The 25,313-nt window shown below is 39.7% G+C and overlaps 1 protein-coding gene across 7 annotated transcripts; it reads left to right on the forward strand.

The window, feature by feature from the left end:
* The first annotated feature begins 643 nt into the window (after positions 1 to 643).
* Positions 644 to 25,072, forward strand: ttc14 (tetratricopeptide repeat domain 14). 7 transcript variants are annotated; one of them, XM_013265445.3, is made up of 13 exons: positions 644 to 1,257; positions 2,863 to 2,990; positions 3,120 to 3,319; positions 3,899 to 3,983; positions 4,462 to 4,591; positions 4,993 to 5,148; positions 5,336 to 5,407; positions 5,783 to 5,902; positions 6,376 to 6,498; positions 7,050 to 7,167; positions 9,750 to 9,856; positions 9,983 to 10,176; positions 10,266 to 10,416. In XM_013265445.3, the coding sequence occupies exons 1-13, from the start codon at positions 1,124 to 1,126 to the stop codon at positions 10,325 to 10,327; spliced, it is 1,629 nt and encodes a 542-aa protein (XP_013120899.1). In that variant the 5' UTR covers positions 644 to 1,123; the 3' UTR covers positions 10,328 to 10,416. The 7 variants fall into 7 exon arrangements, with proteins under 7 accessions (XP_013120899.1, XP_013120902.1, XP_019202590.1 ...); XM_005462098.4 differs by having other exon boundaries at positions 645 to 1,026; positions 1,107 to 1,257; positions 9,983 to 11,673; XM_005462097.4 differs by having other exon boundaries at positions 645 to 1,257; positions 9,983 to 11,673.
* The last annotated feature ends 241 nt before the right edge of the window (positions 25,073 to 25,313 follow it).

The following is a 25,313-nucleotide window of genomic DNA, read 5'->3' on the forward strand; positions in this document are numbered from 1 at the left end:
ATTCTCATTGTAGGCTATGAATGGAAGCACTTTGTAGGAGTACATCACTTACAGTTTATGAGTCATAAGCAAAGCATTTCATTCGATTTTAACAAAGACACAATTAATTACACAAAACATGGAATATAAATTGTTAATTGTAGAGTTTCCTTCACCATCAAAAGGCTCTCAGAAACTGGGGAAAACTCAGGAAGAGGTCTGGAAGACCCAAAGCCACAAGTGAGTCGAGGACATTTTTCTGAGAGGTAACAGCTTGCATGATAAGCAGCTCACAGGACAACAGCTTCAAGCACAGCTTAATAGTTGGTTTAGTAAGTAAGTCTCAGTTTCAACTATGAAGAGTGAAGACTTTGAGTATCTTATTCTCCAACATTGTGTTCAGCAATTTCACAGCCCTACCTAAATTTTAAAAAATGGATTGGGCAATAAAGTCAACCTTTGCTTGCTTGAAGTACACAATGGTCACATTAAATCAGGGACAAATAAATTATTCTGCATAACAAATCAAAATGTCCATAAAAAGAAAGCTGAATATTCAAAGATTATTACTAATAGGGGCAAGATAATACTTGTGATGAGCGGTATATATAAACACGAACTAAATAGCTGTGAACGCCATCGTTCCCACGTGGTTCTTGTTTCGCCCGACTGTTTCAGTGTGACACACACAGCGCATGCTCATTTGTCCATGACTCCTGGCTTATTAGTAAATTTTTCCAGCATTAGCTAAACTTTGAATAGCTGAAACAACAATTTTCCTTGTGTTGCATGAACAGCAAATCCGTGTATGTGCAGTGCCGTAATATTGGGGCTTTTTACGAAGACAAACAAACTCAGAAATGCGGAAACAGTGTTAGTTTGGCTTTTTTGCTGGTGGGCTTGCTAGCTAGCTAAACAACAGAGATGGGTTGTTATCTAACTTACTCGCATTAAAGTGGACTTCTCAGTCTTTTTCGCAAATAATTAAACGTTTTGCAAGTTTGAAAAAAATTGCAGTACTTCTTTTAAAAATGTCTCAACCTCAAGGTAAGCTCTAAAGTGTGCTTTCATCGCTAAAAGAGTGCTCGGCCGTTTCGGTATTTTTTGACTCAATAATGTGAGTTCAGTCCCATAAAGGCAGAGAATGGACAGAGACTTGTTGAGGCAATGTCTGACGTATCATGGACAATCCCTGTTCAACACGCTGAAATGTGAACAAACGGAAAATCCAGACTTCCAAGCGGTGGTGTCTGACCTCTGCAAAGCCACGTATGAGAGGTATGTCTGACTTTATGAGCACCACAGCATGCTGATGCAGGATGCCTGCAGACAAAATGCTAGCGCATCATTATTTCCCTTTTAAGTGTCATACAAAGATGATATTGCATATAGGCTGTGAATTAAACGCTCTGAAAACAAAGATGAATGAATATCACATTATTCTTATCTCCAATATAATTTTACAGTTTAAATCTCTCATTGCTCATGCGGCAGATTTTCAGTTAATAAGCTGACAGATGCCTTGAAATGGTGAAGCTACTAAGGAATTTTCAACTTTTGCTTAAAGATTCCCTGAATTTAAAATGGCTTATAATTAAATTGCACAAGAAATATGCAGAAAAGGGCTACACCACACCTGTCAGCTTTGAATTGAAGTATTTTCAGTTCCACTACCACAGATGTCTAAAATCAAGCACCTAGACATGCAGTCTGACTTTACAGACATTTGTGAAAGAGTGAGTCATTATAAGGAGCTCCCTGAAAATGTGTGGGGTACTGCAAGACAATGCCACTCCTGCAGCAAATCAGTTTATAAAATTTCTTCACTCCCGGGTTAGGTGGGAAGCAGACCATATGAACTAGACAGGCAACAAACTCTGGCAGGCAGCCATCGAGTCAAGTCACTTTGTGATTGCAATAAAAAACACACTATGAATATTTATAACTATACATGCAATGTACACTCATAAAGAAATGTAGTCACAGTTATAAAATTGCAAATATGTGTGCTCTAAAAGTAGCTGCACAAACTGATGAAGGACCTCTTTTACATTTCAAATCAAGAAAGTCTGACCTGCAGCAGCCCCTCCACTCTGTTCTTAGTCATGCTGGGTACAGTGATTGGTGCAGAAGAACTAAATTCATGTGAAACCATTAATTAAACTGAGCATGCAGCGCAGTAACACCAGCGATGTGGAACTTTAAGTTTGTTAATACCAAATTGTATGATTTACAATAACTAGTATATCAGTAGAATTCATCTTAGGGGGCACAGTGACTTTACTGGATGAGCTGTGAGCCCGACACTGCTCCTGAGTATTCTGTGATCAGCTGCTCATCAATTGCTGAGGCACATTGTGTCAGAAAAAAAAAAATCCCCAACACTCCTGACTTGATAACTGCAGTTTGTTTCTGACATTAACATCAGCACATGAAGTGCACACCAAGAACTTCATGGCTGAGAAACTCCTGTAGGTATAATCTGTCAGTGGCGCACTACTTTTGTCCATTTAAGCATATGTTTGTTTCCACATGTTTTTTCCTCCAATTATCAATGAATTGTGTAGTTAATCTAAAATACCATTGTATGAAAAGAGGAGCAAAAAGTATGCATCTGTTTTTGACAAGCTGCTGCAGCTGTCATTGTAGAATAAAAATCAGTAGTACAATACAATAACTCTTAATGAAGGTCTGTGACCAAAGAGCAGGAGTGTGTATTAATTCAACATTTTTTCTGTCGCATTATTTCATTTTCCTTTGCACCATTATACAAGAATTAGTTTGTCATAGGTGAATTCAGTCCAGCATAACTGCTAATTATTATTTTACTTGATTTACTGATCTTTCCTTTGTTGTTGCTGTTGTTGTTGTTGTTCTGTACAGTAGGTCTGAAGAGCAGAGCAACCCACTTGTGGAGCAGTTCATTGCCAGGAAGGCTGACATCCTGTTCAGTCCAGTATGGAGGACTGCTGGTCTTCGGGGAGAGGAGCACGAGGAGGAGGAGGCTGTAGGTGTGTGTTGTTCACACTTGTGCGTGTATATGAAGATGAGTATGACTTGCATATAGGCCCTCTCTGATGTTGAGAAAAAGTGTCTGTATTTTGTGACACACTGCATCTGATCTGTCTTCGCTCTTCCAGAGCCCTATGCAGTCATGCCACCGATGGAGGTATTCATGGAGGTGCCATATGAGGAGAGGCGATCCATGATCTACCGGGATTTGGAAAGAGGCGACATTGTGGTGGGGAGGATCAACAACATTAGAGAATACGGCTTCTTCCTCACTCTGTTTTGCACAGCAGGAGGTCTGAGAAGAGACATTGAGGACTTAGAGTTGTCGGTAGGTCAACAAGTTCAACCGTTTGAATGTACTTGAGTTATGTTATAAATCAACACTGTAGAAGCTGAAAATTTGTGACTGCTGGCCGGTTGTTGATGAAAAACCGGCTGTGTAGCTCTGGGAATACCCGAGTGACTGCCAGTTCTTTCTTTGCATGGAGTTTACATAAGAATAAAATCATGCTTGAAATTCATGTTATGAGTCCACGTAATGATATCTGTGCTATAATCTTCATTTAGTCTTGTGCTTTACGGGACATGCAGGAGTGGCAGTTTCAAAAAAATTCTGCTTTTCATCTTCATGACTTTTCACCTGTTGTGACAAAGCACCAGCATGTTTGTCATCAAGCCAGAATCAGTTACACCTTTCAACTCAGGTATTAGAAGTGAAAAAGTAAATCCATCACAACAATTCCTTAACAGAAAACTTCCTGGAGAGTTTCTGTTGCCAGACTTTGGTTGTAAATGGGGGCAAATGTTGTGTAATTAAATTTGTTGCTCTGTCCACCTGAACCAAACCTGCCATCCACCTTGCATTTTACTATTGTTTCATAAAGGCACATCTTTTTTCAACCTTCAGGCTCTGTGTCATGTCAGAGAAATTCCCTCCACTGGCAGCCATGATGATCCCCTGGCGTACTACCAGATTGGGGACTTCATCAGAGGTTTGTGTCTAACAGAACCAGAACGTTGAGGTCCAAACCTAATATTGGGTCATGACCTCTTTTTTTTTTTTTTTTTTAAATTATGTCATAGTTTTTACTGAAAGATCTTTGTGCTCTATCCCTCTTTTATTTCCAGAATCCTATACTGCAGTTCTTTTCAGGAGCCTTTAAAATATTTTTCTAATAATAGATTTATTAGACAGACAAACCCTGCATAAAGTATAATAATCTGGCTAACACCTTCATTCTGCAGAAAATTGGCCTATCATAGTGTTTTTTTTTTCCATTTGATGCTTTTTTTGTGTCTCAGCACAACCTATATCTTAAAGTTTTAGTCTTTTATCCTATTTTAATTTGCACGTTTGCGGTGCAGTTATAACCACAGAAATGCTTGCTGCTTTTTGAATTCCAAAGTGCTGCGTCGCAGTACTGTAATGGGATATGTAAAAGAATGACTCATCTTTTTTTTATTTTGTAGCTGGAGTGAAAGATATTGATCGCTACCAGGAGAAAATCACAGTGTCGCTCCATCAGGCTTGTCTTTCTCCGAGCTTGGAGCACATCAAACTTGGTGTCATTACCAAGGAGGAGCTGCCTGTGCATTACAGGTAAAGCAAAACAACACAGATTACTGAAAGAAGAAAAAAAAAAAACCTGTTTAGCTAGTTGGAGTGAATACTGTTGCATAGCATCGCATTAAGAAATGTCATACAAACGTGAACTAGTATTTCATATCAAGCTTCAGTTGATTGTAGCTGCAGCAGACCATCTGTATTCTCAGACACGGCTCATGTAAAGTGTAAAGTTTGGGGATTTAAAAATATATTTTGATATTTATGCTTTTTTCAACAATATGATGTATTTCGTTACACAAATGAGCAGGCTGATATGTAGCCTGAGCTTAATATAAATGCTTTAAATGCGGCAAATGAAAAAGCTTAATCTGATATAAATATATATTAATGCATTAACGTGTGGTTGCAATGACTCTGTGCTGCTCTCTCCTTAGTCGTAGTGTTCGGGCAGCCACTGACTCCAGTGAGACATATGAGCGTATACTGACAGGTTGCCATGGATACCACAACCCCTCTGTAGTGGACTACTTGCTGGAAAAGGTGGGAATTAGTGACACCCACCCACCATCAATGATGCGAGGACTGCAGAGGTAAACTTTTAGTTGGTGCGATTACACAGTAATTCCCCTAATTTCATAAAAATTTGCAAGCAGATCCATGCAGTGGTTTTTACACATGAATCCTAAATGAGATTTTCTTTACTCTTCAGATAATGAAAGTTTGTTTATCTAGCAAGGGTGTTAAATAGTGTGGTGCCTATGATTCTTTTCTCCACAGTAAACTTTTCCAAGCAGAGGATTTTGCTTCTGCAATCAGGAAGAAACAGTCTGCATCCTGGGCCTTAAAGTGGTAATGCTATTAGCTATTAACTTTGACCACAGAAAATGGATGGGATTGTGCAGGGGTGTCGAACTCCAGGCCTCGAGGGCCGGTGTCCTGCAGGTTTTAGATATCACCCTGTTTCAATACACCTGAATCAAATGATTAGTTCATTTCCAGGCTTCTGGAGAACTTCAAGACATGTTGAAGAGGTAATTTAGCCATTTAAAACAGCTGTGTTGGATTAGGACACATCTAAAACCTGCAGGACACCGGGCCCTCAAGGCCTGGAGTTTGACACCTGTGGGATAGTGCATCTTTTTGTTTTTGGACCAATTATTCCCCCTGGCTAAGACTTCACAATAATACAAACCTGACTTGTATTTTTCATGTGTATTTTTCAAGTGTCCGTGCAGGGGTGGACCACTTCAAACATGGTCGCCATGTGGAAGCCATGAATGAATACAACAAAGCCTTGGAAATAGATACTAACAATGTAGAAGCACTGGTGGCACGTGGAGCTCTGTGAGTCTGCTTTCAGTTCAAATGAGGAGAAATGTTTGTTGTATAACTCTGTCCTTGTTTGAGAGGTCTTTCATGACCCTGTAGACATCTAACTGATTTAAATTACAGAAATGCATATTATATATACATATATATATATATATATATATATATATATATATATATATATATGTATATCTATATATATATAGTGTATATTTACAATCGTTTATTTATTGGATGCATCAAGACATTTTAAACCACTTTGGCAAGTTCCTTCATACCATTGCCCATACCAGAATGGAATGAGGAACACTAATTAAGACACCACACCTGTTCCTTTACTATTGTCCTAGCTCTTTGGAATGAAAAGTTGCTTTTGGCTTAGTACCTGTTAAACACACATGACACTTGATGTTACCGAAACCTGGCATAGTCCTGAAAATGAGAGAAATCTTATTGTCTTTTTTGTGTTTCTTTCACTTTGCACACAGGTATGCTAACAAAGGCAGCATCATGAAGGCAATAACAGACTTTGAACTAGCTCTGGAGAACTGTCCCGATCACCGCAACGCCAAGAAGTATCTGTGTCAGACACTAGTGGAGAGAGGAAAACAGTAAGCGCTGCTTCGCTTAGTAGGCAGATGGGAAATGAGAGCGCACAGTTCAGTAGTGATCCACTAGTTGAAAGACTCAGATCAGAGAGAAGTTTAAGAATGTCAATGAGAATGCTTCCATCAGCTCCACCACCTTTTTCTTGTTACAGTGCACAATGGGCATGATATATCAGTATAGAAGTACTATTGATTTTAAATCCAGCTAGGAAGAAAGATGTGCAAGGTAACTATAGACAGAACAACCTTGATTTTTCCCAAGGAGGAAACAAAGCTTTGTCTGGCTTGCTCCTTTTTCCCTGTTTAACCATGTCACAGCCTGATTATGGTGCACTGCTAGTGTTTATGAATAGAAGCTTATCAGCCTTTATAGAAGGACGAAGTTATATTAAAGTAGGTAAAAGTTCACAGGCTATTCTGAAACAGGTGAATGAGCATCAGCTCAGCTGCTTGTTCCTGTGAAAAAGGGAGGCCAGCAAAGTATTAACAGGAATACTACTATATAAATAGCATGTATTATCATTTACTCAAAGGATGTTTGTTTGTGCTTGCAGGCTCGAGGAACAGGAAAAGCTAGTAACAGCAGAGGGATTGTACAGAAGAGCTCTAGCTTTAGATGGCTCAAACCCTGAGGCACAGGAAGCCCTGCACAAGATCACAGACACTATACAGGTGAGCGGACACAACGCACACATGCACACACTCACGCATGCGTGCCTGAGGGGTTCAAAAAAGTTGGCAGGTATGCAGTGTGTGCACATGCAGAAATAATGGGGCCATCAAAGTTTAGATTCAAAATGGTGTTATTTCTGTGTGACTTCAGAAAAATTAATAAAAAAGGTGGAAAAAGTGAGCAGCTGCTTGTTGCTCTGACAGCACAGAGAATTGGATGGTATGAAGACAGATTAGTGTCTCGTAAAATTAGTTGACAAGTTCCCAGAACTGTATTTATGTGTGCTCTGCTTGAATATGTTTAACATGTTTTTTAACAAATATGCGTGGCTCAGTGTACTGAGCACGAGAAAACGGGCACACTGAAGTTAGCAGCTAACCGGTGACCACTGGGCACTAAGCAGCTACAGATCCAGATATTTCTGATAGCAGTAAGAATTTTTTCTTGCTCAAAATAGGCCTTTTGGGGTGTTTACGCACATGATCACAGTAGAATTCAGTTAAAAAAAAAAGAGTCAGTTCTAAGGCCTTCTTATACCTGCTGCATTGGTTGCTTTGTCCTACGCTGGGAACACCATCTCACAGTCACATCCATTTCTGTTTGCTGTTGCAGTGCAAGTAGCTGCTGTAGTATTAAACGATATCCTGAACGATAGGTGAAAAAACCTCTACATCAGCACTGATAAGGGAAGAGAAGTCAAAATTGGAAGCAAAGGAATTGCAGAGGTTGTTTTTACACAAATAACTACACATAAAAAATGTGAGGGAAATCTGTTTGTTTCAAGTAACTGAAAAAACAAAAGAAAACTGTCCAATATATCAGATTTTTAAATCCCCAAATATTAGTCTGGAAAATCCTCTATTGGTTGGGCTGTGCTTTTCACTCCCATCAACATTCAAAGACTGAAGAAAGAACTGTGAATATTACAGTTTTAGTGGAAACTTGACAGGTCAATTTGAAGTAGTTGATAAAAACGGGTGTTTGTAGTAATATTAATGAAGGCTGTGTTATATGCAGGTACTTCCCCTAATTATTGTTACTACCTGTGACCTTGTGTTAGAATGGCTGCTGTGAAAAGACTGCTGTTGACAGATTATCATAAGATTGTCTTACATGAAGCAGTAGATTTTGTGGTTACTCTGAGGCTTGTGAATTAAACACTGAACATTTGCACAACTTTAGCAGCTCAATCAATAAGAAACACTTCCTGTACCAAGACAGTGTTAATTTTATACATGCAGGCCTTTGACACTCGTTCAGCGTTGACCTCTGTAACCTTTAATATAGGACATGAATTTAGAAAGGTTTACTAGTTATTAACTTGATTATTAGCAGTTTTAATGTAAGGCTTTTATATGTAAGGTGTAGTGTGCCACAACACTGAAAGGGCTAAGGTAAGTCTTTGGTAAGAAATGCGTTAATATCAACAAAGGTTGGGTGTGTGTGTGTATGTATATATATATATATATATATATATATATATATTTTTTTTTTTTTTTTTTTTAAACAAAAAGCAGAAATTGTTTTTATAATTGATTGCCTTATAAAATGTTTAATGTAATAGTGAAATGGCTAATTATAAAAGACTAACTCATCAGTCTGTAGACAATCATAACCATCATCATTGGCACTTAAGTGTTTCATTCAATTAATTTGCATAGCAAGACAATGAACTTTGATGGTAAAGGCAAAAATAATACAACCTCATACTTAGGGATAAACACTGCTTGGTGCTCTTTGTTTGTTTTTTGGGGGGTTTTTGTGGGGTTTTTTGGGAGGCAGGGGGTGAAAGACTAAAGAAGGGCAGAGTGAGACGGCAAACAGTATAACATTAAACAGTGAATGTGTGCGGGTACACTTGGGTGGTGAAGAAAGACATGAGCTCCTGGTGTTGAAACCAGTTGGAGCACATTTCTAAAGCGCATATTATTCATGTAGAAATGTTGCAATGTGGTTTGTAATACTGATGAAGTGTTTTGGTGTGTATGTGTGTGTTCGCAACCCTTGGACTCTGACCCTCTGCCCCTCTGACTGCCGCGGCCTTGTCACCTGCCTCGTGGGGGGGGGGAAATAATCTGCACAATGCCAACAATGACTCCTCTTCTCCTGGACACTTGTGTTCCATGTCCCGGGTTCAAATACGGTAATGTTGAAACCTCCTCCATCTAATTCTGGGACAAATACCATTTCTTTGCACATCTCTGCTTGCACCTCTGTCCTTCCATCTGCTTTGATGTAAACAATTTTTTTATTTTTTTTAAATCTGCCCCCGCTCTGGGATCATACCACATCATTCTCTATGGTAAATCTGTAACTCATCACACATTTCTCTTCCTGCGATCTGTTTGGTTTGTGACGGCTATGTATGCTCCACAAACCTCTTGATTTGTTTCTTTCCCTCTCCATACATACTTGCTCTGATGCAAATGGCTGAATAAATGAATGAATGAATGATTGTTGTTTCGGGATTTTTGCGTGGTTTTGGGTCATGGCGTGTATGTCTTTGAATATGTTTCTGTGGACTTTTGCCTGCCTGCCATTGTCATGTCTCGTCTTGCCTCGCCTCACCCGGCGACTAAAGAAATCGATTCGCCTGCGAGAGGAAGCACTGGCTAAGGAACAGGTCAAAACTAAGAGTGGCCAGAGCAGTGCTGAAAAATTACGTAAGATCTTAAAAGAGGAGAAGAGGTAAGCAGACCGATTGATTTATTTACGTAAAGCTAAAAGAAAAGCTACAGCCGTTAAAGACAGCCTCATAATACCCTATCTGTTTTACCAGAAAAAGATTATCAGTACATGTCTTCTATTTTTCAGGATGAAGAAAAAACGGAAGAGATCAGCCTCTTCCTCATCCTCCACTTCTTCAAGGACGTCCTCCTCCTCCTCCACATCATCATCGTCCTCTCGCAGGCGGTCCAAAAAGAAGAAAAAGAAAAGGAGGAAATCAGAGCGTGGAAGTAAGCGCCATCGCAGGATCTCCTCAAAGGAGAGCAGGAGAAGCAACGAGGGTAAGAAAGATAGGAAGGAGAAAGAGGAGGATGACGAGGTGGAGTGGTATCCCGCACCTTCCAATACCTCCGCTACTTTTCTCAACCAGGCGGGAGGCCTGGGGTTTGGAGTGAGGGACGAGGAGCAGGTAGAAGGGAAGGATGCAGATGATAGAAAGAGTTCCAAGCTGTACTCGCTGTCAGCAGCTTCAGAAGAGGAAGAGTCTGACTCCTCACGGAGAGAAAGAAAGGGAAGGGACAGGGAGGAGAGCAGGATGAAGAAAACAAAGAGCAGCCTTAGCAGAAGCCCAGATAGAGAGAAGATTAGGAGCAGGAGTAGAGAAAGGAGGGATAGAAGTAGGGATGGTGACAGGAAGAAAGACAGAAGGGACAGTGACTCCAAAAGGAGAAGTAGTTTAGATGAAAATTCCAAGCGGAAATTATCCTGCTCATCAGGAGAGTTGGAGTATTCAGGTTGTAAATCTAGTTACCGACCTGAGCATTCAGGAAATTCCGCTTCAAAACACCCAGAGAATAGGAATGACTCATCATCGAGGAACTTCTTTGAAGGTGATAGGTATGAGAATAGAGGGAGGCTGGAAGTTCGTGGAGCAGATCAGGTGAAAAAAGAGAAGGAAAGTCGAAAGGAAGAAGGTACCATGCCAGATCAAGGACACAGTAAGAAAGGAAGTGCTGGAAATCAAAATGAACAGTGCAGCATGGGAGCCAAAAAGGACCTCCCTGCGAACCTGTTGGATATTTTTAACCAGATTGCTCAGTTTGAGAAGGAAAAAGGAGTCAAACCAAAAAAATAACAACAGGGTATGATATCCATACAGGTGTTCGGAAAAGAGGTGAAAGTAACATTTGTACCATGAAATTACTCTCTGGACTTGGCATCAATACTCCTGATCTATGGCCAAATCTGTTGCTGATTGAATGTCACCAGCTATTTTTTTTTTTCAAAGTTTCTCTTATTGCAGAAAATGAGCCGTTTTACTTTGAAAGGTTGTTATTCTCTATGTCAGACTTGAGTCCTGTAATAATTCCCGAGTAACTGTTTGTCAAAATGTCCTGAAATGTTCACCTTAATGGGTTCAAACTGGTTTAACACTTTAAAATAATGCTACAGTAAATTCATATTTTTAAACTGGAAAACAGTACATGTCATATCTAAGCATGAGACTATCACATTCAGTCCATATTATTACATTATCTTCGTAAGCATCCCCTTTAGAGAATAGTGAACATTTTGACAAGCTGTTGCATAACTTTGCTCTGTAAGCTTTATCATCTGTTCTGTGACGTTAAGTTGGCTCTTTTTGCTGTCAAAGAAGTTGACTGCCTTATGTTTACTGCTGTGTGCCATGTTGTACGTTCCTTTTGTGGCTTGTTAAACCTCTGTCCAAACAATCCTTAAGACTGTACTTAGCGCAGAAGTTCTAGCTGTATTCTGACTAATTTTCTCCTGTAATAAAACAAAGTCAGTTCAGTCAGTAAAGCATTTCAAATATCAAACCTGTAAGTCGTTGAAGTCCTTATTTTCTTTTAGTTGTCGTCCAATACATGTCTGCATTTTATCTACAGTGATGAGCACTGTGTTAAAGAAATGAGACCGGGTGCAGATATAATCAATTAGGAGAGGCAGTGTTGTGAAAACGTATTTGGCCCCTTCATGGTTTCTTTCTTTTCTTTTTTTCCTTCTACATTTGTTGTACTGAAATGTTTCAGATCACCAAACAAATTTTAGTATTGGACAAAGATGACCCAGGCCCATTGAATTAAGAAATCACTTAAATAGAACCTCTGACATAGGCTTAAAAAATCTCAGATAAAGCAACACATCACACCACTATCTAAAGGCATTCAAGAACATTTAAGAATCAAAGTCACTGACATTTAAAGGATTACAGACCATTGCTAAGACTTTGGGACTCAAGTGGTGAATGGTAGTGAATTTTTCCAGGAGTGGCCAGCCTACCCAGAATAACATCTAAAGAGATGCAGACATCACTTGCCTCAATTAAGGTCAGAGTTCATGATTAAACTATAAAAAGAGGCTGGACAAAAGTCAAAGACAAAAATCACTGCTGCCCAAACGGAACACAAAGGTTGATCTCACATTTGCCAGAAGACATCAAGACCTATAGGAAAACATTCTGTGGACTGACGAGACAAAAGCTGAACCTTTTGGAAGGTCTGAGTCCCGTTACAGCTGGCACGAAAAATATGTTGGTGGTAGTGTGATGGTCTGGGGTTGCTTTGCTTCTTCAGGGTCTGGATGACTTGCTGCAATTCTGCTCTCTACCAGAAAATCCTGAAGGAGAATCTCCATCCGTGAGTATGTGCCCTGGGCCTCAGGCTTACTTCGGTTAAGCAGCTGGATAATGATCTGAAACACAACAGCAAGTCCAACAATTTTAAAAAATAAGAATGTTTTGGCTTAGTCCAAGTTTAGTGTGGTTGATATGCTTTGGCGTGACATTAAACAGCCCATTCATGCCGGGAAAACCTCCAGTGTCACTGAATTAAAACAATTCTTAAAGAAACCTTGGGCCTTCATGGTGATGTGAATGACTCATTTCCAGTTATCACAAACATTTGATTGCAGTTCTTCCTGCCAGTGGTAGCACAGCCAGTTATTAGGTCATGGAGGAATTAATCTTTCATATAGGGTCAAATAGATTTGGAAAAAAAAATTATGTTTTTGCTCAGGATGTCTTTGTCTTATATTTAACTTTTGTGATCTGAAACATCAGATCAACAAGTGTGAAAAATAAGCCAAAAAAAGTAAGAAATTCTGAAGGGGGCAAATACTTTTTCACAGCACTGTAAATGAATAAGCATCACCTGATCTCAAGGTGAACACACTGTTAGATGAAACCTTCAAAGTGGTCATTCCATCCTGAAGGTCTAATCCTCACAGGGATAAGAAATCACAGCTTGTGTCTGTGCTCTCAATAAGCAGCTAGGCCGTCCTTCGTAGAGCCAAAGTAAACTATGCCAAACAGAACAAAAGTCAGGGGCTTTAAAAAGATTCCACTGGGCTTTGTCTTCCACAGGACTCCCAAAACATTGAGAACTCATCAATTTGATACAACGATTTTAAATCAAGGTCAAATCAGACTTGGGGAGGCTTTGTGCTTGGGGATAAATTAAAAAAGTCACTTTATAATCACACAGTCAATGGTATCCATATCACTGTAATGTTAGAACAGTCGATATATTGAGAGTATCAAAGAGCTTATTAAAATCTGAATCAGCTTTATTGAACAGGTACGTGTATACATACATTACTATTGCTTTGCTTTCTCTGCCTATTTACATGATGTAAATGCAGCGGTGCAGAAAACCTTTAAACTTGGTGAAAATATTCAGCTGTGGGGTTCTTTCAAGTGAGTTGCACTACTCTCTTCCACAGAGAGAAATACCACTGTATTTGCAGACACATTGCTAACCTCTCCTGGCTCAATAATATGTGTGGAAGAGGATTCATTTTCCACCAACGTATTGATCCTCTACATGCATGGAGGCTACTGTATATGGGCCTGTTTGAAGTTCTGGGAAGGTGTCAGTACTGCAGGCCTGTGTAGCTTTCCATCGACATTCGTGAAACCTCAACTTCATTCAAAAGAATCAGGATAAATCCAAAGGTTGGGAACACATGGCAACATCACAAGAAGCCGATTTAGAGGGTTGGTTCACCCAAAATCCAAGAGTACAAACTGTGACTGTATTCTTATAATCTTAGTAATATCAAAGACCTTCCTCATGGTCATAACACATTGTATTCATCGGCATTTAAAGTTTATGCGTTAAACCACAGTGATCAAAGTCAGGGAAAAGCTTGGAAAGCTTCCTAATAAGTAATTAAATGGGCCTTGAGTGGAGATTTTTGTGGAATCACATTTTTAATGATTTGGGCAAAGTTAATACCAAGCTAGAATACCACTGAAAGCATGATAAAGGCATGCAAGATCTCAAATATTAAAACACTTTAACTTATAGCTTTTAAAACAGTAAGATGTCCCATGTAATATTTTACAGTTTTCATCAAGCATTAACAGTAAAGCAACACATTTGAACTGGTTTTGGCTCCATAATTTTCCTCTGGTCATCGAGTGCATCAGTAGACTGACATGTACTAAAACATCTGATGTGTTCTAGTTATTGTTGTATGTTTTTTTTTTTTTTTTAGTTAACACATTATTTCTTCTTCTGTGGTTTTGTCATACAATCTTTAAATTGAGGCAACACTTCCCCAAAAGTCATGCCATGTAACTCACATGTGATTTCATCATTGAACAAATTAAAGCCAAAGTGGCCTTGTGGCTTATTGGTGCTTTAAGCTACTTGGTGTCACATATTTGATTTAATAACTGGACACACACGCACACTCTTTGGTGGCTGTGGGACCAGCCGTGCGTCACCCCGTGCCAAAGTAGCTTACTTCGGGCTTAGCTGCCAGCCTCCTGCTTCCCTCCTCCATCATTACTGGTCCCGTCATCAGTGATGCAGTGGAGAATGCTGTACGCCCCAGTCTATCTTGTTAGGGCAGATTAGCCACTAATATACAGGCAGAAAAGAAGCCTCTTCATCTAATGCTGTTCACCACACACTCCTGATCCTGTCCTTCCTCCCCTCAGATGCCTGACATCTTAATATTATAAATACTGAATACAGGAGATCTCGCTAAGTGCTCACTCGGTGGGTCATTAGTCCCGTAAAGAGCCACTGGAGAGGAGTTTTTGGTCCCCGCCAAGACGCCTCAATGAACACATGGATTATTCCATCCTAAAAAATTGTGATAAATGGATTCTCGGGCAGATTATGCTCTTCACTTTCAAATATAACACTGAATGAGGGAGAGCAGATGTCTTTTCAGAACAGCAAAAACATTTAGATTATGTTATTTATTTATTTTTTGGCCAATGAATCCCCGCGATCTTTTCCTTCATCTTGCACACCTTCACTTAATAACATGAATATTTAACACGAGCAGAGGGGAAGAGAAAACCTTGTTTATCTTTAATGAAGACACACTATGTACATGTCTTTCCTCTGCTTTTTACAGCATCAAGGGAAAAGAGTAAAAAAAGATGGTAAAATATAGTTAAAATGTCTTTACTACCAGATAAAAAATGAGAAAAGTAGGGTCACATTCTATTTATTTATTCTATTTATTTATTTTTTAACATAAGTAAATAACATATTGCATGTCTTTAAATAATTTTTCTACAATTCCTAGCTGGTTAATGCATCCTAAGATGGCAAATTATCCACCAGTCAAAATGCACATGAGATTACTTTCAATTATAATCTCAGTTTTTAATAAAAATACTTAAAGAAGGCACCAACCCACCGATTCCACCTGGAACGTCACTATCTTTTAAAAGGGGACATGGTTTTTTTTTTTACTATTTACCTCTTAAAGCCTACTTGGAGTAAAGACTGTGTGTGCATCAGAAGTTAGTGAGGATGGTCTCTGCCTCCGCAGCTACCCTCGGATAAGCCCAGAAACTATTTTAATGGTCTGATTATGTCATTAATGGTATATACGAAGGTGTCAGAAGTCATTATTAAGAGTACGGGGATATCGTCTTTATGGTTAGTCATTAGATTTACATTTTGAATAGAAAAAAAAGTTCTTTATTATGTGTGCCTATGCCAAGAGGCACACATATTACTATTCCTCGGATTTATTATTCTTATTATTATTATTATTATTTTCCTTTTTCCGCCTGAAATTTTGCAGTGTATCTCGACCCGCAGTTTTTGGACAAGCTTCATATATGTTACCTCATTTTGTGCGGCTGGATCTGGAATGGTGTGCTATGACTTTTGGTGTTTATGAATATTATAGTTTTTTAAATATTAATATTTTAGTGAAAATTTTCCCGCGCTCCTCTGCCAAACAGTTTTGACAATAGGGGTACATATGTTACATCATTTTGTGCGGCTGGAGCTGGGCTAGTATGGTGTGACTTTTGGTGTTTATAACTTTTATAGTTTTTGAAATATTTAGATTTTAGTGCAAATTTAGGCCAATTTCTAGGCTCCTGAGAAAGATTCTGCTTTTGGCACCATAGAAACAGACTTCATTTGTGGTGTCTTGGCTCTCTCTAGTGGTATACCGGGAGTAGTACAGCCGAAAAGATTTTATCCTTGTGTTGAAAACTCCATATCCCACAATTCATAGCACGCCTCTACAGAGTGAACAATGGCGGCCACCACTTCGTTTTATATGTCTTTTATTCGTGTTTCTAGGTCACAAAATAAACTTTTAAGATATTTTCAGGCGAGAATGTAGGTGTGTAAACTTCAAATATCTGCTTGTTTTATCAAGACATCCCATATTTAGCGACAGTGCTCTGACGACGTCGGTCCTGCCTGACAGCTAGCTGGCTACCTAGCTAGCTGCTGCACTTGGCTGCAAATGGATAGCGAGGGGACTCTCTCTGTCGTTTCACCTCCCCGGTCTCTCGCAAATGCTCGCATAGAATCGGAGTTACAGCTGGATGTGGAAAAAATAACAGTTGTTTGGTGGTGCTATAACGCGGAGCTACAACAGTGGGCAGCTATCCACCGGTGTATGACAGAAAGGACATGCCGCGACCGCCGATCGACCGGTGTTTGCTAACGCGGAGGTCAATCGTGGATCAGGGAAAGCGAAGGCAGGAGCGTGAGGTGAACTGAATTTGAGGTAAGAAGTTATGACCTGCACTCTATTTGGGTCAGATATAAACCGAGTTTAGGTGTAGTTTATTTAGCAGCAGTTCTCTTATGTGTTGCTGATAGCCGGCTAGCTAGCTAGCGCCGCTAGCATAGTTAGCTAGCACCGCTAGCGACCCTTCGTGAAAAAGCACCCAGGCTTGGCTTATATTGAGGCGGGTGAAACTCGTGTCAGCACCCGGTCGCTCGCCGACAGTATGTGTTTTAGCTGGACTTATTTTTCGTTTATATGGACCGATGATTTATTTATTTATTCATTTTAGTAACGGTATAAACAGTGAAAGGTGGTGGATTGGCCAGATGTAAACTTCAAATATCTGCTCGTGTTACCAAGACATCCCATATTAGCTCTGATGTTTTCGGTGCCTGCAAAGAGCTAGACAGGTAGCTAGCTAACCCGAGCTGGCTGTCTTTTTGACTCAGGGTCATAGCTGGACTTATTTTTCGTTTTTATGAGCCGATGAGGGTTTTTTTTTTAGTAACGGTACAAACAGTGAAAGGCGGTGGATTGTCCAGATGCTGGTCGATGTGGAAAAAATAACTGAGTTGTTTGGTAGTCGCTGACGCGGAGCTACAACCGAGGGCAGCTATCCACCGGTGTGTGTCAGAAAGAACATGCGGGGAACGAGGCGGCGAGGCGACCGCCGATCGACCGGTGGTAGATCGTGGATCAGGGAAACCGAAGGCAGGAGAAGCAGGCGGCTGCCGGTCGGAGCGTGAGGTGAACTGAATTTCAGGTAAGAAGTTATGACCTGCACTCTATTTGGGTCAGATATAAACCGAGTTTAGGTGTAGTTTATTTTCGTTGTGCTGACTTTTTACAATCAGTTATAATAACTCGTACTGCGTGGTAGCTAGCACGATGGAGTTTCTATACAGCTGTGTGCCCGCTAAGTTACTGATGTTGAACTTTATGACAGCCTCCCCTGTCATTCTCTCGCCTGTTCAAACTTCAGTCATGAAACTGATCAATGATCGGCTTTTCTCTCTTGTTTGTTTATCGCGCTAAACAACAGCAGCACGTTTAAGCTTGATCAGCTGTTGTTAGAATTCATTTGATTTTAATTTCTAGTATCAGCTGATGTTTGCTGGAGCCACAGCTGTAGAAGCGGCTGGTCGAAACCAGGAGATGACTTTACTGAATCATCAGAGCTGAACTGGTGATGGAGAAACAGGTTTACCTTTTTTTTAGGTGACATGAATGAGTTGAAGGGAAGTTATGAACTGTTTCTGAGAGAAATAAACACCAAGCTCCTTTTTTTATTTAGCTGACAGCTGGTAACTGTGCAGGGGCGGATCTAGCAAAGCTTTTGCCAGGGGGCCAGGTAGGGCATTAACAGAGAAAGGTGGACACAAAGATATACTTTTCTTTCTTACTCTCATACAGGGAGTGCAGAATTATTAGGCAAGTTGTATTTTTGAGGAATAATTTTATTATTGAACAACAACCATGTTCTCAATGAACCCAAAAAACACATTAATATCAAAGCTGAATGTTTTCGGAAGTAGTTTTTAGTTTGTGTTTAGTTTTAGCTATTTTAGGGGGATATCTGTGTGTGCAGGTGACTATTACTGTGCATAATTATTAGGCAACTTAACAAAAAACAAATATATACCCATTTCAATTATTTATTTTTACCAGTGAAACCAATATAACATCTCCACATTCACAAATATACATTTCTGACATTCAAAAACAAAACCAAAACAAATCAGCGACCAATATAGCCACCTTTCTTTGCAAGGACACTCAAAAGCCTGCCATCCATGGATTCTGTCAGTGTTTTGATCTGTTCACCATCAACATTGCGTGCAGCAGCAACCACAGCCTCCCAGACACTGTTCAGAGAGGTGTATTGTTTTCCCTCCTTGTAAATCTCACATTTGATGATGGACCACAGGTTCTCAATGGGTTCAGATCAGGTGAACAAGGAGGCCATGTCATTAGTTTTTCTTCTTTTAAACCCTTTCTTGCCAGCCACGCTGTGGAGTACTTGGACGTGTGTGATGGAGCATTGTCCTGCATGAAAATCATGTTTTTCTTGAAGGATGCAGACTTCTTCCTGTACCACTGCTTGAAGAAGGTGTCTTCCAGAAACTGGCAGTAGGACTGGGAGTTGAGCTTGACTCCATCCTCAACCCGAAAAGGCCCCACAAGCTCATCTTTGATGATACCGGCCCAAACCAGTACTCCACCTCCACCTTGCTGGCGTCTGAGTGGGACTGGAGCTCTCTGCCCTTTACCAATCCAGCCACGGGCCCATCCATCTGGCCCATCAAGACTCACTCTCATTTCATCAGTCCATAAAACCTTAGAAAAATCAGTCTTGAGATATTTCTTGGCCCAGTCTTGACGTTTCAGCTTGTGTTTCTTGTTCAGTGGTGGTGGTCTTTCAGCCTTTCTTACCTTGGCCATGTCTGTGAGTATTGCACACCTTGTGCTTTTGGGCACTCCAGTGATGTTGCAGCTCTGAAATATGGCCAAACTGGTGGCAAGTGGCATCTTGGCAGCTGCACGCTTGACTTTTCTCAGTTCACGGGCAGTTATTTTGCGCCTTGGTTTTTCCACACGCTTCTTGCGACCCTGTTGACTATTTTGAATGAAACGCTTGATTGTTCGATGATCACGCTTCAGAAGCTTTGCAATTTTAAGACTGCTGCATCCCTCTGCAAGATATCTCACTATTTTTGACTTTTCTGAGCCTGTCAAGTCCTTCTTTTGACCCATTTTGCCAAAGGAAAGGAGGTTGCCTAATAATTATGCACACCTGATATAGGGTGTTGATGTCATTAGACCATACCCCTTCTCATTACAGAGATGCACATCACCTAATATGCTTAATTGGTAGTAGGCTTTCGAGCCTATACAGCTTGGAGTAAGACAACATGCATGAAGAGGATGATGTGGACAAAATACTCATTTGCCTAATAATTCTGCACTCCCTGTATAAAATATTTAGCTTTTATTAAATAGTTATCTGAATCTTACAACCAAAGTTTGTATAATAATACACAAGATTGGCTGTAGACCATTGTTCATCATTCAGAACACTGTGTAAAAATAACAAAAAACAAAAAGTGAATGCAAAAGTGCATAAATATTTATTTTACGTGTTTGATATGTGTGGCGGGGCGTGGTCTGCAGTGCCGCTGCAGGGGAGGTGGACCCACGGGTGTAAAGTCTGTGCTCTCTTGGCTGTTTTTTGGGTGTGTGTTGGGCTATGAGTTGAAAAGCTACAGCTGCCTGTGTGGGTACACCAACCATGTGTGAAAAGTCGTCCATAACGTAATGCTTCAAAGCGTGTTCATGCAAACATTGTCGGGTCTGCCGTGGTACAATGGGACTTCTGCTCATGAACCTGTGTGCACAGCGTCTGCAAATCGGCGCTGTACGAAGTAACTTCATCTTTACACAAAACTGTAAGCTGTCATCTGTGAAGCGTGAGCGGTGTTTGTTTTTACCATAGTTCATGGTGGAGAATGGCTGCTCTTCTGAGTTTTGCTCTCTGTAGCCGTATGAATGGCAACTACAGTGATTAGCAGCGGCATAGGCACACATAAAATTTCTTCTGAAATTTTCGCTTTCTAGTTCATACTTTAAAGATTAAACTGTTTAACTGCAGTTCTGCATGTTTCCACTGGAGGGCAGTGGAACACCGTGTTTGTCCACACCAGAGGTCGAATTTTTGGAAAGTGAGCAGAGCACAGCAGGCCGCTGTGCTCTCCATCCATACCGCTGGAAATGCCTGGCTTTGTTTGAGTCAAGAATGGCATTTCAAGTAGGACAAATGTGATTTTTGTCTCTTGATGTGAGCAAACCTGAAACAGACATTTGCACTTTATAAACAATGTTTCACTTGTTTAAAAAAATGACCAAACATACATGTTTTGACTGACATTCATGAATACCACAAAATATCCAAGTCTTTAAGACATATTTCAGTTGAAGTTTTCTATTTATTTGAATTGTTCCTCTCTACTTAATTTGATTTTTATGAATTGTGACCCATTTTTAAGAACACTCGCATTAAATAGGTAAATACATAGATTTCTTTTTAAAAGAAAACTTTTATTTTATTGTTATCTAAGGCTAAAAAAGAGTGAAAATTTGGTCTTTGTGAAGCCACAGAATGGTTCAGTTCAGGCATTTAGCAATAAAATGTCTCAATAATGTATTATCTGGTGCTCTGTTTGGGAAATGTACTTTCCATCCATCCAACTCCATCGTCCGTCAGCCATCAGTAAAGGGAACAGATTCACAGCTGATTCTGTGAGACAAACACATGGAGGTCTGCTGTGTTTCAGGCCCAGAGACACCACATCACTGTACTTTTTCTTCTTTCCTTTTGCAGACCTGAAGGACTTTGTTTCTCCAGGTCATGTCCTGAGCCTGCAGTGTTGCAATAAGAGAAAAAGTGTGAAAGAAAAAATAGCAGAGGGAGGGGGAAAGGGAGGAAGGCTGCTAGAGGGAAAAGAAAAAGAAGACCTTTAGTCCTTGAAGGTGCGAGTCTCTCACTAGTTCGTGAGGTCAACGGCAGCAGCTGTCCTGCTTGACCGACTCTGATGAAGCTGCAGATTTCTCGCCTTCATGAATCATCCCACTCCTCGTTCTCCTCCTCCTCCTCTTCCTCCTGCTTTGCTCCCACCTGGACTCCTTTTCACAAAGAGGGGATTCCTCCTCTTAGGCCTCTTTCTTCAGCACTGAGGCAATCAGACTGTTGAACACGCGGAGGGAGATGAGACATTTTAAATTAGTGTTAGGAGAGGGGGAGACAGAGAGAGGGAGAAGAGGAAAATGACATTTTTCATTTTCTACAATAAAAGGTACTACATTGAATTCTCAGAGCATGACAATACAGAGGAGTAAGTAATGGAATAGGAGCAGACGTGGTGCCTGTGTGTTAGTGGATAATGAGGAATTTAAAGATGTATAGTCCTCTGCTGCCATTCAATCACACTCTCACCCCGCTGCTGTCACTGGCCCTCGTCTCAGTGCTGTCACAATACTCCACAGGGACTCAAACTTCTTCTGCTGGAAGACACATTTGTAAAATAATTTCTTGGGCCATTCAACGCTGGTCTTTAGGGGGTTTGGGCTATCAGCTAATCAAGGAAAGTGGACCCTTGTACGACACTTCTAATGTCCTCTAAGCACTGTATTTATCTGCAGTTTTAACTTTTACAGGAGCCACAGTGGCAGAGTACACCAGTGCCCTGCAGCCTCCTAACATGAAGGGTCCTTAAAGAAAATACAAATAAGGGTCGTTAGAGGACTGCATGGAAATCAAAGACCACCACTGAAAATCTTTCTCACGGCTCCCCAGTGACGGAAGAGTGTTTGAATGTGACTGATGATGAGGACTTGTTTCTCCTGTTAGTGACAATATCTCGTGGAATCTTGGAGAAAAGATGTGTTTTACTATCAAAGAAGTAGTGAAAGGGGGCAGTCCTTTACTTGGGATTCTCCGAAAACATTATGTGAAATACATCAAGTTGGGACTGTCTATCTCTTGAGTTATTGCTGCCTAAGACAAAATAGCCAGCGGACATGATAAATGTAATCCCTTTTTAAGTAATCAGTGATCTAAAATCAAACAAAATGTCTTTCAGAGGCACATAATATATGACTTTATGATTCAAAGTGCTTCACAGATATGCATAAAAATACAAAGTAAGCAAACCAACCATATTGTCTTTCATTTACATATGGAAATATATGCAATTTAAATGGAAACTCTTGTAGGGAAGAGGTTAAAGAGTATTTCATCAAGTCCAGGTCTGTTAAAGTGTAACCAAGGTATTACAAAATAACTATTAAGATACAAAACTCTTAAGTTATCTTTAAAAAATATGAAGAAAAAGCATAAACCTCTTTATTTTTGATCGTATTGGTGCAAAAACAGACGTATGTTCTGCTTGGCTAAATTGTTATTATATTATTTTTAAGTATAAAAGAGTTTAAAGTTCACTTCTTGAATCGTGTGACAATCCAATGAAGTTCCCCATATGACTTTTCATATAGAACATATTACATTATTTCCACATACACATCATAACCAGACGACAAGACAAATAGTGGCCACACATTGGCCCATTACAGACTTTAATATACATATGTTTGATTGTTTGTTTGTTTATTTGTTTTTGTGCCCTTTTTTGTCCACTTGAATCCAGCTTCTTTGCTATTTATCATTCTTATTGTTTTTCACCTGTAGTGTATGTAATACATTCAATTAATATAAATTTCAAATCAACTTTTTTTCACATAGAACTAAACATCTCAAGGAACTAAAACATGATTAAGAAAAGAATGTGCCGTACAGTGTTGCCATACTAAGCGAACACTTGGTTATATTTTGTCAACTTGCAGGAAATTTTTGCACAGTTTGTGCCGTTTTTGCATTAATGCACTTGAACACGTTATATTAACAAGAAGACACTTGTGTTTTTATGGTGTTTAACCGTAATTATTGTGACTGCAAAGTTGTTTTTATATTTTTCAGCGTTTGTGTAATCCAGAACTGTGTTAGGGTTTTAGCTAGCCATTGTGATCCATGTATTTATAAGGCACAGAGCTGCTGTTCATCTGTAGGGAAATTTATAAAAAATTGCGAATATGTTTTAAAAGTACCATTCAAAGAATAGAGGAAAGTCAAGAAAGCGAGCAGGAGCAAGGACATGCAGTTATATCTTGGAGATAACAGTATAACCAAGAGCTAAGAATAATATTGTGTAGTGTATTCTTTACAGCACTGCAACATTTTGTTTTTTACAGTAGATTACAGCTGTAGAAAAAGCAGCTTAATCTAGCTGTCAGCACTTTAGTGCAATGTAAGATGGGGAAAAATCTTGGTGTACATCCCAAATTTGAATTTTTAAACCCTTTAATATTATTTCCAAGAGGTGGTGTGACCCTTCACCTTCCCCCATCCTACTACTCTCTCCACCCTCGCCCTCCTTAAAAACATATATTTAGTGTTTGCGGTCAAAAGAAAGACTTTCCACAAATTTGATCCAGCTGTGATGCTTTTGCCTGCTGTAGAGCAAAATACAGCCCTTAGCACAACACTGCACACGATAATTACATTATAAGAACATTATTTATATTCTTAAATAATGTGTTGCAGACATCACATGCTCAAGTGTGTCAACACAATCACGTGCATTCAGGCTTTTACTTTCTGTGCTCACACTGACAATAATAACCATAGCATTTGCAAACTATAGGTTAGCGCATTATAAAGTGACAGAACCACACAGTAATTTCAACTTCAGAAATCCTGTCAAGAACCAAAGGGCCCGTCTACAGAGGGCAGAAAAATTCTTTACTGTTACAACCATAAACACTGTTTTGACATAATTGCTGCCCTGAGAGTGCATGAAGTGGAGAGTGAACCTCATTTATTACAGTCTTAACGTCCCCAAGGGGCTGTTTTCCCTCACAGCGAGCAGTCATTAGAAAGCGCATACACACAGCAGGAAGCCTCAAGACAAAATGCAAACATGTTAGCGCATCATTATTCTGTGTATCTTTCAAGTTGTCCCTAATGGCACATTGTTTATTTTATTTCCTCCTAAACATTTTGGCAGAGATATTAATGTTAAACTATTTTTGCTCTGTACATACAGTACAAACTTCATTTTTTTTAAAAAAAATATAAAATGCACAAAGCTTATTACATTCTTCTTGTTATCCAGTTTTGGCAGCTCTGGTGTCAAACAGTGTTAGGATGTAACCTTCAAATGTTCAGTTCACTTCCAATTTGGATTTTTTTTTCATCTAATGAGTTTGTGTGTTGTTTTTCTTTTCTTTTTTCACCCTCTAGCTCATTATTGAATCACAGCCACAAAGAAGGCAAAGGGTTCAGTGTAGAGAGAGGCTGTGCAGCCAGTCATCAGAACATCCTTCAACTCATCTGGATGAAAAGGATGAATGTTCTGGAAGTGTTCAAGGCCAAAGTGAGAGATGAGAGGAATCTGTTGATTTGCTAATGGAGCAGAGGTGACAGAGAGCATACAGCAACCTTTGAACAAAAACACTTCCGCCATGACCTCTTTTTTCCTTTTTTAATAGAAGATTTTTCTTACACTTTGCTTCTGTTCCCTCTTGCCTTTCCCAATTGTCATCTTTCTGTCTGTATTCCTCCATGCATACATAAATATTTGAGTCACCACTTATGGCTGATATTTTCTAAGTCTTCAGCATTCTATTGTTATAGCCTCAGTTACTCTGAAGATGCAGAGACGAGCACATTGTGCACCCAAAGGAAATTTCCTTCCAACAACAAAATTACATTCGGATACAAAAACAGGCGTGCAAGCCCAAGAGTACAAATGTACGCTCTAACACACACACACACACACAAACTCTCCCGTCGGTATACAAGTGCATATTAGCATGCACGCAGACAGACACTTGTGAAAAT

The sequence above is a fragment of the Oreochromis niloticus genome, linkage group LG17 (assembly GCF_001858045.2).
Source record: "Oreochromis niloticus isolate F11D_XX linkage group LG17, O_niloticus_UMD_NMBU, whole genome shotgun sequence".
Lineage (NCBI taxonomy): Eukaryota > Metazoa > Chordata > Actinopteri > Cichliformes > Cichlidae > Oreochromis > Oreochromis niloticus.